This window comes from Cavia porcellus, unplaced genomic scaffold, assembly GCF_034190915.1.
Source record: "Cavia porcellus strain 051 isolate PalLab524CR breed Dunkin Hartley unplaced genomic scaffold, mCavPor4.1 scaffold_27, whole genome shotgun sequence".
NCBI lineage: Eukaryota > Metazoa > Chordata > Mammalia > Rodentia > Caviidae > Cavia > Cavia porcellus.
In genome coordinates, this window is record NW_026947510.1 from 40,142,831 (window position 1) to 40,155,260 (window position 12,430).

The following is a 12,430-nucleotide window of genomic DNA, read 5'->3' on the forward strand; positions in this document are numbered from 1 at the left end:
CCACCTGCCCTCCTTCTGTGCCTCCCCCTCTCCCTTCCCCTCCCCCTCTGAGGTCCTAAGGTTCCCATGCTGCCTCCTCCTTTGCTCTGAACCCCATCTGGTGTCGGGGCCTTCTCTCCCTTCTCTTCCAGGTGCCCCTCGGCTCCTTTCTGTCGCCCTCTCCCCTCCTCCGGCCTGGTGGGTCCCCTCTCGCCTGCCTTTAGAAACTTTCTCCCTTCTCTCCCTCCCTTTCCATCTTCTCTGTGTCTGTCTGTCTGTCTGTCTGAGTCACTCCCTCCTGATCCCCAGGTGGGGCTCCTGCAGGTCACCCCTCGCCTTCACCCCAGCGCCCCCGCCCAGGAGGCTGCGAGCCACGTCCCCCCAGGGGCCACCCGGGCACAGAGAAGTGGGGACCGACCGAGGCCAGAACTGGAGGCTGCTCCAGAGTCAGGACTGCGGGGCAGGAAGCCGGACAGCCAGCGGCCTCCAGAGCCAGAGAGGGCGGCGGAGGGGACAGAGGTGGCCAGAGAGGACGCAGGGCGGGGGACAGAGCCACACCCAGGACACGGGGACAGGACAGCAGAGACACTGGCTGCCCACCCACCGGGACCTGGACAGAAAGACACAAAGGATACAGGGGTCTAGGGAGACGGGCCTGGGGAGGCAGGGACTCAGGGTGGAGACCAGAGAGGGTGGAGGACAGAGACACTGACCCAAAGAGAGAGGGTCCAGGAGACAGGCCGGGCAGGGGCCGAGGTGCGCAGCCAGGATGCCAGCACAAGGAGGCTGAGGCAGGAGGAGGGAGAGAGAGAGAGAGAGAGAGACAGAGACAGACAGAGAGACAGACAGACAGAGAGAGAGAGAGAGAGAGAGAGAGAGAGAGAGAGAGAGAGAGAAGCAAGTGTTACAAGTGCATTGTGGAAGAATTGAAGTGCATAGACAATTATAAAGAAGAAAACTCAAATTTTTTTCAATAACATAAGATAACCACATGTAATAATATTTTTAATACTTTTCAAATTTGTTAAAGTGCTTGCAGACATAGTTCAAACACATCTGTGTTTATTTTTCTTACATCTGGTGTACACTGCACATTTCTAATTAATTCATAGAGTCAATCAGAGGTTATTCATGTATTTACAATGTTTTATTAGTATAGTAAAAAAAAAATCGTATTGGGTAAATTCCATGAAGCCCATGCTTTGGAAGGAAGATCATGATCTTTTCTAATTCACTGCATTGAACTTTAAAATTTTGCATAAAATTGAAATGAAGAAAAAGTAACATATTTTGGAGGCATAAACCATTTTGAAACTCCTTTATCGTGAAGAGTAGAATCGCTGTGATTTCAAATATTTACAAACCACTGTTAAAAGTGTTCCTATATAAGATAGAAGAAATTTTTAAGAGGTGGAGCTTTACCCCAGACACATGTCCTGTGCAGTAGGGTGGGAACTTTAGAGGGTACAACCTCTGTCCACCCTCCGCCTAATAATGCAAGCACTCTTTGCTGAGATAGGCATTCTTTGGCCTTATTGCAGTAAAGTGTGATGGATTGAAATTTTAAAATATAGGGGCTGGGGATTTAGCTCAGCGGCATAAGCACCTGCCTTGCAAGCAGGTGATCGTGAGTTCGATCCCTGGTACTGATTAAAAAAATATTTAAAAATATAATTTAAGAAACGTATTTAAAATATATTAAATAAATATATTAAAGTATATTAAAATATAAGGAAATATAATAAAATGTAAGGAAAAATAATTTTTAAAATGTACATTATAAAAACTACATCTTCAAGATACGAGTTACTCAAATCATTTTCCCTCCCAGGAAACTGACTCTAAAAATAATCTAAGGGTATTTCTGAGTAGAACCCTAAGTGCCCAAGATATGGGAACCAGAATCACCAGACAGGAATGTAACAAAGGTAAAAGATTCTTCTCTGCAAAGGGAAGAAGTCGGACAGTGAAGCAGCAGCCTGCAGAATGGGAGGAACATTCCAGCTACTCCTCAGAGGACTAACATTTGAATATATTAACAAATTCAAACAAAATTAGGCCCCAAGGAAAAACAAATAAACAAAATGAAAACTTACATTTTCAAAACTATCTTCCTAACTGGCAAACATGCCCTGAGGCTAGCACATAGCTGATTGACGGGGACTGGCATATTGAATATCTTCCTGGGTAAGGACCGGTGTCTCTATGGCCCTATGTTTAGAGAATTAATCGCATTTTCCCGAATATGCATAACATATAACAAAACTGATGTCATTAGATTATTAAAAATTTAACCAAATTTGCTTTTAGAGAAATAAGAGAATACTCTTCATGTTGCAGAGCAGTCAGGAAGCTAAGATCCACATATGGATCCTCCTCTTTCCCGCATGGCAAGAGCATCTTTCCAGGTGCAGATAACTTGGAAGAGAATGTAGGTATCTTTGTGGTTTCTGTTAGTAACTGAAGTGTCAAAGGCGGGGGTCTGGTTTTAGGGAATTCCCAAGGACTGGATGCCAAATATAGCATTATATTAAAGGTTCACTACAGTCCCTAAAAACTGTGGATCATTTCTTTGAATGCAGCTCTAAACTTTCCAGTTCAGCATTCTCAGAGTCTGGACATCTGGCTTTTTATATTTTGCTATCATAGATACCTTTTGCAAAGCTAGGTCAACATATACACTCACTATATCATTTAAGCATGTTGTAATGTTCACACTGAGAAATGAAAATATGAACAACTTTTCTTCTTAGATTTCTAATTCTGTCAGCATCTGATATCTTGAAGGAAAACACTTTCTTAGTGACCACTTGATTGGTTGGAATGGTGGCTTTCATAGTTTGGATGCCTACAATTTTGAGTGACAAAGATAGGTGGTTGGTATTTTGATTAAGTGATCAGCTATTAACTGCCAGATAAAAAGCTAAATAGTGACGAGACCAGAGATGAATGTGAGCCACCTCTTTTTTTTTTAAAAAAGACTTACTCCATTGGTGAGCAAAACAGAAATACAGAATGGAAATAGAGGCTCTCACATAGGGCCATTTATGTGAGTCTATGGGCTTACGTGTGCATGGTTCATGATTTTCATGGGAGGTCAGAGGGGAAGAACTGGGAAGACTCGAGTGATATCTTTAGTTACCGAAGTGAACAAGCAGTTCTTAGGAAGGAGTTGTTGCCCTTACACTGACATTTCTTCAATATTTTTGTGATTACATCGATTTTATATGGTATATACATACATGTATATAATAAATAAAGTTGATATTCTGAGTCAAAAGTTCTATTGTCTAAACTAAGTGAGGCAGGAAAGCTGAAATGATCTCCCAACTGTAAGCATAACTTGTCTAAGTCCTTCTGCATTATCTCTGTCCTGAATCCCTTCTCACCCAGTCACGTTACCCATGTTTCCCAGTTTAGCAGTGTGACATACTTTCTTGGTATCCACAGACGTGTACAGAAGCACCATGGTGTTATCAATGTCCCCAGAGTCATCCAATGTCACAGGACCCGTGGAGCCTCAGGGAAAAAAAAATCAGACAGCATTAGAGGCCATTGTGGACTTCTTACCCAGTTGAATCGTGACAGAGAGCATAACCTAGACTTGAATTGCTCTATATCAAATGTACTGAAAAATTTTATTAGCTAAAATGTTCTTATCAGAGGGCACTGAGTTGGTTCTTGTGTCTGAGATTTCCAAAGGATTTTTTAAAAATGGGAGATACTGTTTATTTAGAAGGGGGAAAAAGTTTCCATTACATTTAGGAAGGCACTAAATAAATCAGGTGATAAATTTATTATGTACCAGTGATATATTTTTATCAAGATCATTTAATAAACTAGTAATATAAGCCATTGTACAATCCAAATTAGATTATAAAGAGATAAAAACCCCTTTGCAATCATTTTTTGGCTGAATACATTGGAAAAAAATTACTTAAATTCTCTGCTTCAATTTTTTTTAATTTATAAAATAATAACAGTATAGAGTGAATGCATGAAATGGTTGTTCGTATAAAAAGTAAGTGAAATCAAACATTTCACTTATGGGGCTGGGGATTTAGCTGCAAGCAGGCAGTCATGAGTTTGATCCCCGGTACCGATAAAAAGAAAAAAGACAAAAAACAAAAACAAAAACATTTCACTTAGTGCAATATAATAATTAACATTTACTTCTTGCTTATTATATTCCAGGCTCTGTTCTAAGTGCTTTATATACAGTTATTATTTTATTCTCCTTAGAATTCTGTGATGAGAGATTGCTATTACCTCTATTTTATGGATGAGAAATTATTTATTTATTGAATTCAAAGTTATGAAGTAACCTATGCAGGGTCATAGATATCTGGTTGGTGGCTAATTTGAATTTCAAATAAATATGTTCAGGTTTACAGATTAAATCAGGAGCCATTAAGATGACAGACTACAGTCACGGATGTGAGACCATTGAGAATATACATAAAATGCCAGGCAGTGCTTGGGATACAGGGAATGATCAGAAAGTAAATGTCTCTCCTGCTCTGCTTCTTCAGGGAAGCAGTGATGGTCTCTTCCTATCACTGTGATGTGACTCTCAGATCTAGTACTAGGTGACTCAGGTTCTCTGAAGCCAACAGAAGACTCACTCTGCAATGAGACAAAGCTCTTCCTGAGTAATATTTTAAGGTCAGCGAGGGAAGGCAACTGCTTAAAAGGAAATTTCATAATCTCTGAATGACATCTAGCTATGAAGGGTGGGAGCTTGAGTATTGGCTGCTGGCAAAGGGAATCTTAACCCAGCATTACCAAGGCATGAGTTGTTTTGATGGTATTGTTATGAAGGATTTTGGAAGTTATAGGCTTAACAATCTCAGGTCTTTGAAGGACACCAGGAGAGATGTAAAGGAACCAAAATCAAATCAAATGTCTTTCTCCTTCTTAGTCTCCAGGCATAGCCAAAATACCCTGGTAAGAACTTGTTCATAAATGCAGAGCCTGAGCTGCATGCTTGTTCTGCAATACCCAAAGATTCTGAAAGGTTGTAGCACAGAACGGGTCCAGATATCCATAACGACATCCTTAGAGTTTGTGCAATATTTGCATCCACCTGGGTTCAAAGGTCTAAAGCTATCCAGCCATCAATTGCTAAACCCTTTCTGTTTCCAAAGCCTATCCCAAAGCCTGTAATTTTTTTTATCTCTCCTGTTGTTTGCTCTTAGGAGATGAGTACCTTCAAAAGTGAGGTTCCTGAAAGCATGAGCAAATTTATGAGCGGTGGTATTTTCTCCATTTCTAAGAAATGTCTTCAGCATGTGGCCAAACAGCAAGATTCCATCCAGGTAAGCAAGGGCAAAGTCACTAAATTCCTGAATGACAAAGGAAACCTTTTAAATGGGTTTTAATGAGATTCTGGTCCTGATATTGCAGCAAAATATTCTTGGGTCAGCAGGTCACTGGAAAGATAAAGGGATTGTTATTGCTTCTGTTCGGATGCCCCCCCCCCAGCTTCATACAGTCATGGAAGTGGCTGAATTTAGCGTTTGTGATTGGTTCATTGTCTAGCACTGGGATTGGAGGTGAGTGCTGCACCCACTCAGGGGTGGAGCTGGCATACAATGAAAAGCAAGAAAGGAGGCCATGCTTTTTTCTCTTTTGCCCTTTTTGCACTTGGTGCCTGCAGTGTCCGTGAACACCTGCCCTCAGCCAAGGCCATCCTGCCTTGGAACCAGCTGAGTATGGCCTGAAATCTCCAAAACTCTAAGATAAATAAACTTTTCCTTCCCTAATTTTGGGTGTCAGGTATTTTGTCTCAGAATCAACAACAAAAAAAAATATACAAGGCAAAGATCCTAGGGGAATTGGGAGTGTGATAGTAAAGGACATGTCCAGGAAATTCCTCCTTGGGTCAACACCCCTTGTTAGCCCACTTCTGCCTTCTCTCTTGGGATCCATTAAACAAAAACACTGCCTTTAGGGAAGTAACCACAAGCAGTTAGACTTCCTTCCCAAGGAGACAAAATACATGCCTGCAGCCAGGAGAGTCAACAAAAAGCATTTTCATGATTCTTAAAGATTTTACGCAGAAATAATATTTGCTTATAGTTTAATGTTTTCATTGAAGTACAAGAGGTAAATCCAGAAAAGCCACACACCAAACAGCACCCCATTCAGCATCCTGAATGACATATGAGCGTTGTGGTTGGATGACGCCATGGAATTTGCAAGAGACAGCTCTGCCTGGATATTACTTCAGCCCTCAATGCCTGCCTGGTGGGAAGCAGTGTGAGGGTCAGGATTCCTCTGTTCGTGACTGTGGCACAGCGATCCACACAGGATGGCCTCTGATCTAAAGCTCTTACCTCAGCGAGACCAGACATGTTCTCTTACATCTGGCAGTATAGACCACCTACCTGGAAAGGATTGTACTTTTGCCAGAGCTAAGAAATAGGGCAAGTTCTGTGCACCTAGGATTAAATTTTCTAGGAAATATAAAAAGGAAAAAATCCCTTTTATCGGTTTCAGTTTCTTTTGCTGAAAACATTTCATAAGATGAAAATAACTCAGGTAAGATTTACCGCAGTAGAGGTTTTTGACCCTCATGGTGTCTAAGCTTCCTGACAGCTGTCTCAGCCTTGCCCTTGATTTGTCATTGCAGAGTTGTTTGGGATCCCTCAGGGTTGTGCCCCACACTCCCTGCAAGCTGCTCTCCACTAACCATCTCTAAAAACAGAAAATATTCCAAAAGTGTAACCACAGTGGAGTATAGCACTGTTGTCAGAGCACCTGCATTATAATAAGGGGGCTGTAATTAAAGGTCCTTTTTGTTGGGACAGATACTATACCATATGGGACACTGAGATAAAAGGAATAATCTAGGATTCTTCTGGAGAAAGTTAATTACAGTGGAGTACAATGTCTTAAACCAGGAATATATTTCTCTAAAAGTATATTTTGGTTCTAGTGATAGGAGAAAATTGCTTTAGGATACAGAGATGTTTATTTTATACTATTTAATTTCTACCTCTCCTAAGTATAAGATTGGTCCTCTAACAGAACTTCTTCCCGTCTTCCTGTATGGCCACTTTCTTTTTTGTTATGGTTTATATCTGGATGTCCCACAAAGCCTCATGCACTCATAGGTGGGGCTTTGGGGTGGAGATAAGATCATGAGGGTGAGGGGCTGGGGATTTAGCTCAGCGGCATAAGCGCCTGCCTTGCAAGTGTGCAGTCGTGAGTTCGATCCCTGGTACCGAAAAAGACAAAAAAAAAAAAAAAAAAAAAAAGATCATGAGGGTGTGATACTTGTCAGTGAATTAGTCCACCGATGAGTTTATATTGAAATGTGATGTTGGGAAGGGATGAGTCACTGGGGGTGTGACCTGGAAGGGAATATTTCTCCGCCCTCCTCCATGACCTCTTTCGGCTTCCTGCTGCGCTGCATGAGCTGTTTCTTCTCTGCCATGCCACCTTTCCATGGAGCCAGGCTACCATGGGCTGAAACCTCTACAAACTGTGAGCCCAAATAAACTTTTCTTCCTTTAAGTTTGGGCACTGGATGTTGGACAAGAAAAATCACTATTGATACTTCTGATGTTGCACAAGCCTGACTGCTGAGCTGGTTCAGAGAATAGGTGTCTACGCTTTTGGTTTGATGGGGTTGTACTGGGTGAAGAGAAATTGTTTTGGTCCACATACAGAATATACAATATAGTTAGTATGTGTAAGTAACAAAACTTCCTTTTATGTATATTTTACTTTACTAAATTATTTTGTGAAATAACGGAAACCCAGGTTTAACAATTAAGAAAACTTACATGTCTGCTTAATAAAAATAAATACCTGTCTTCACAGGTATACACACATGTTCATAGGTTGAAATACTATTATCTGGCTGGCCATGGTAGTACATGTCTGTAATCCCAGCACTGACGCAGGAAGATCAGTGTGAGTTAGAGGCCAACCTGGACTAGATAGTGAGTTCAAGGCCAGCTTGAATTATGGAGTTAGACCTTGACTCAAAAAATAAGCAGAAAACTAGACCAAAACAACAACAACAAAATAAACATTATTTTCAATATTAGCTTCATTTTACTAACCAGGTTGCACAAGCAGTGATTGCCTAAGAGCACATAATACCTGATACATGCTCGTTTCAATGCAAATGTGTGGCAAATTCAGGGGGCGAGTCAGCACTGCTCTGTGCACCCCCCACACAGCGGCCCATTGTCACCTACAAAGTCTGACTCAAGTACTGCACAATGGAGTCGTGAAAGTATCTTGAACCATCTCATAATAAAGTTCATGGTCTTGTGAAGTTGTACTACTAGCTGTCTGAGGGTTAGACACAGCTGGCCTAGAGTCCAGAAGTAACCTATGTAGATTAAGAAATTTGGTAGGGATCCTGCTACCGCCACATGAGGCATATGTAGTTGTTCTCAGTTAATATTTTTTGAGTGACCTGGAACGAGCAAAAATTACTGCAAATTTAATAACTTGGGCCTAAATAAAGAATAATTTCCTTACCCCATGTATCATACACACACATTTTACCTGTAAAGATTCTTTGGAGAGAGAAGTATTTATGGTGGAATTCCCAGGAGGCAGTGTCAGAACGAGGACATTTTTCATGTAATCAGGGGCTGTGGCATTTTCTTCAAAGTAGTAGTTACTATAAGAAAAAAATGTTCCTCATAAAAATTAAGTTCCTCTTAAAACAGCAATGCATCTTCTACAGTTCACACACTGTAATATCAGCCTTGGAAATAGTTTAAAATCTTTTTTCAGTAATCTGGAAAACTTCCTACTTTCCCCAGATAGGATTATTTTCTTTCATATCTGCTAACTTGCATAAGATAACATAAGCATCTGTGGCTAGCATACCGAAATGGATAGGAAGAATCAGAAATAGGTTCTGTTTTGGAAAGAATTCTTGGGCTCTAGCCATGGAAGCTAGTTCTTGCTCTTAAGGTTTATTGATCCTGGGTTTATACAAGAAAATTTTCTTTTTCTTAAACTCTGTTAACAAGTTAGAGACAGTGGAATATAGTAGAGACAGTTTTTATCATTAAATTTAGATGGTAAAACCTAAGCATGGGAACAAAAAGCACTCTCAGTAACACTATAACCTTTTTGACATATGGGGCATTAGTGCATTGATCTGTGTATTTAGCTCCTAGAAAGTGCTTGGTACATTGTAACCTGTCAGTGCTATCTGAATTGCATTAAAAATCATGCTTCCTATGCTTCCTATTAATTTGGATGCTTTAATATGCAAAACTTCTAACACAATTGAATTGGGTGACCATCATTTAATGTTTTAAAACATCTATTATGTGCTAAGGATTGCAGTGGCTCTTTTGCTAATATTATCATATCTAATCGCAAATGCACCACTAAAAAGTGGCCATTTTTATTTTCACTTTACAAGTGAGACGATTTGATCCCCAAATGCTAAGAAATATCCAAGAATCAAAAGAACCAGATACATCAGAATTAGAATTTGCACTGAAGTTATGTCTAATTTTAAATGTCATGATGTTCCCATAGCTTAGCCAGACATCCTTTGGGAATTGTCATGAAGGTAGGCTAACACTTTGCAATTGATTGTGGATTTGTGAATGTAAAATCATACCAAGTTGTCTCGTCTCTGAGGAGTTCTGAGAGCAAAGCAGCTGCAGAAATCAAGGTAGTGGTAGCATGAAATGTTGATAACTTGCCTCTTTTTCTGCATTTATGGAGCTAAAAGCCTAAATTGGTTACTTATCTTCATGAATGTCTAGCTATCCAACAGAAAGGTGTCCAACATTTTGCTGAAGTGTTTATGCTTCCTTCCCCTTCAGGGAAGGCACCTGCAGTAGGAGTGATGTGGCGAGACAAATATGAGGAAGATCTACAGCAGTGATCACCTGTGGTCTGAACACACACAGGTAATGATTAATGCCTCAGTCCGATAAGTGAAATCATATGATCCAGTGGATGGGACAAGGGGCAAACACCCCTTCTCCTTTAGGCTTAGTCTAAGTCTAACTCCAATATTATATAAGAACAGTTTCTTAGTAGGGTATCCATATCAGCAGGTAAGTTTTTTTTTTTTTTTTTTTTATCGGTACTGGGGATCAAACTCACGACCACGTGCTTGCAAGGCAGGCGCTATGCCACTGAGCTAAATCCCTAGCCCCCACAGCAGGTAAGTTTTAAAAAGAGATTGGAAAAGTTTGTTTCTCTACTCTGCAGAATTAAAAAAAAAAAGTGTGTGTGTGGGGGGGGCAGTTTTTTCTATTTTCCAGAATTTTCTCTTTAGTCCCAGAGAAGTGCAGTGGAAAACATCACCACTGAATGACTATGTCATCAGTGATAAAAAAAAAAATCTATACAAATCAGAACCATGTAACTGAAATTGATCCTTACCAAAGGTGGCTCAAGGACCAAAGACCATTAGGAACTGAAGTGGAAAAAAACGAAGGCCATATTCCAGGAATAATATTAAGTTATTTATGGATTTATCACTTTCTGGACAGAGATCAGGTCAGTGATCAGGACCCTGTTTGATCGAATAGGCATTGCAGCTGGACAGTCAAGGGGGTTTTATGAACCTTAATGAAACTTCTGTATTTAGATGAAGGCGAAAAGGATAAGTCTCTTCTAGGATCACAATTGATTAAATGAGAAGGAAGGAAGGAAAGAAGGAAGGAAGGAAGGAAGGAAGCCAACCCGCACACTGTCCTCATACCAAACCACGTAAGAGGCTGTGCAAAGCAAGAGAAACAAAGAGTGTGTGTCTTCTGGAAACCCGTGGGGTACTTCTTTTCTGAAAGAAAAGGGGTGCTTGAATGTACTGTACCTACTTGAATAGATCCACCAGGATAATGACAGTGTCTTCGGTCGCTGTCCAGTCAATCTTCAGGGATTCCATGGTCTGGGGTGTACCGCACATAACAATCACTGGAGCAGAGAAAGCCAGATGGGGAGAGGAATATGACACTTCACATACACAACAGGGAGGAACCAGCTTGCTCAACTGGAACCAACATGTCCATGTTACATTTGAAGAGATAAACACTAGAGCTGAGCACAGTGGCACACACCTGGAAAACCAGCTACTTGGCAAGTTCAAGAACAACCCGAACAACTTAACCTTGTCTCAAAACAAAAAAAGAAACAAAGACTGGGTGTGTGGTTCAGTGTTAAAATGCTTCCTAGCATGCCTGAGCCCCTGAGTTCAATCCCCAGTACTGCAAAAGAAAATATTAACACCAATTCTCCAAATCAATTCTCATTTCATTTACTGTTACGGAGTTGGACTAGAACTGCATGGACTCTTTAAATATCATCTAGTGAATTTCTTTAATCTTATAGATATAAGGAGGCTGAATCCAAGGAGTCAAAGGAGTCAAGAACCAGGAGATGACAATATATCTTGACTAGACTTAAATTTATGAGTCTTGGATGAGATTTACTCCCTCACACTGGCCTGGTGTGGTTACAGAGGTGAATTACACTTTGCCATTTGTAAAGTGGTTAAAAAGATAGTAAAAGTGAAGGAGACAGGAATTTATAATGCAGACCCCTGTTTTGGAAGTTTGAGCAACATAGTTTTGTTTTGATTGGCTTTATTCTGTTCCATTTTGCTTGGTTTTATTCTCTTAAAAAAAGGAAATTTGAGTGACAAAATACAGTCTGAAACTCTACCCAAATTGTAGCCAGCTGTTTCGTAAAGGCATGATTTATGCCTAAGAGGAAATGGACACTTCATTAGATCCTTTCATTTGCTGTGTTGTCCAGCTGAATTGTCTTTAGAGACGTGAGAAATTAATTTTACACTTCCTTCTTCACAGATCTGACTTAATTCTTAGTATCCCAAACACTTGAGCAGGTTAGGAGATGATTATATGAATTACATCAGATGATCTCTAGTAAGCATCTTCTCTTGTAGGAAATTCCTGTGATTGATTTCTTTGCTCCTGATATAGTCCCATTTAATAAGAGAATTTTACAAAGTGTGATAAGTAACCTAACAATTTAAGGAGAATGAGTTTAGTCCATTATATATTTGGCTACAATGCTTTGAGCAGATGACAGATATGCAAAAAGATTAGGGAATTGAGACAGTCTTTGATGTCTTATAATTTTACTTGAGATCATATATCAATAAATTTAGCCTCTTGATCACAAGGAAGCTCAGGGTTTAGAATGCATGAGGATTAGTCACAAACCCAGTAATACGTTGGATAGAAGTGAATCTAAAAATAGTTTATTGATGCTGGGTCGTGACATTATTTGAGTTTATAAAAGTTGGGTGTTGGCATTGTGATCCACTTACATTATGTTAGTATATTTACTGCATTCTATTTTGATTGTTTTTCTTACAGAGGATAAAATTTTAGTCAAGAAAGCTGTGTGCAATTACAGGTCTCTCAAATGTTTAAAGTATGTACAGGTCATAAGAAAGCTGTGGATGGGTGGGTTTGCCAAC

At 40.0% G+C, this 12,430-nt stretch overlaps 1 protein-coding gene across 1 annotated transcript in view; it reads right to left on the reverse strand.

The window, feature by feature from the left end:
* Gucy2c (guanylate cyclase 2C) overlaps nucleotides 1-12,430 on the reverse strand; it is a 77,692-nt gene that overhangs the window by 49,579 nt on the left and 15,683 nt on the right. Inside the window, 4 exon segments of the mRNA NM_001172959.2 lie at nucleotides 3,413-3,498; nucleotides 5,189-5,324; nucleotides 8,509-8,626; nucleotides 10,803-10,899. Coding sequence (NP_001166430.1) covers nucleotides 3,413-3,498; nucleotides 5,189-5,324; nucleotides 8,509-8,626; nucleotides 10,803-10,899 — 437 coding nt within the window.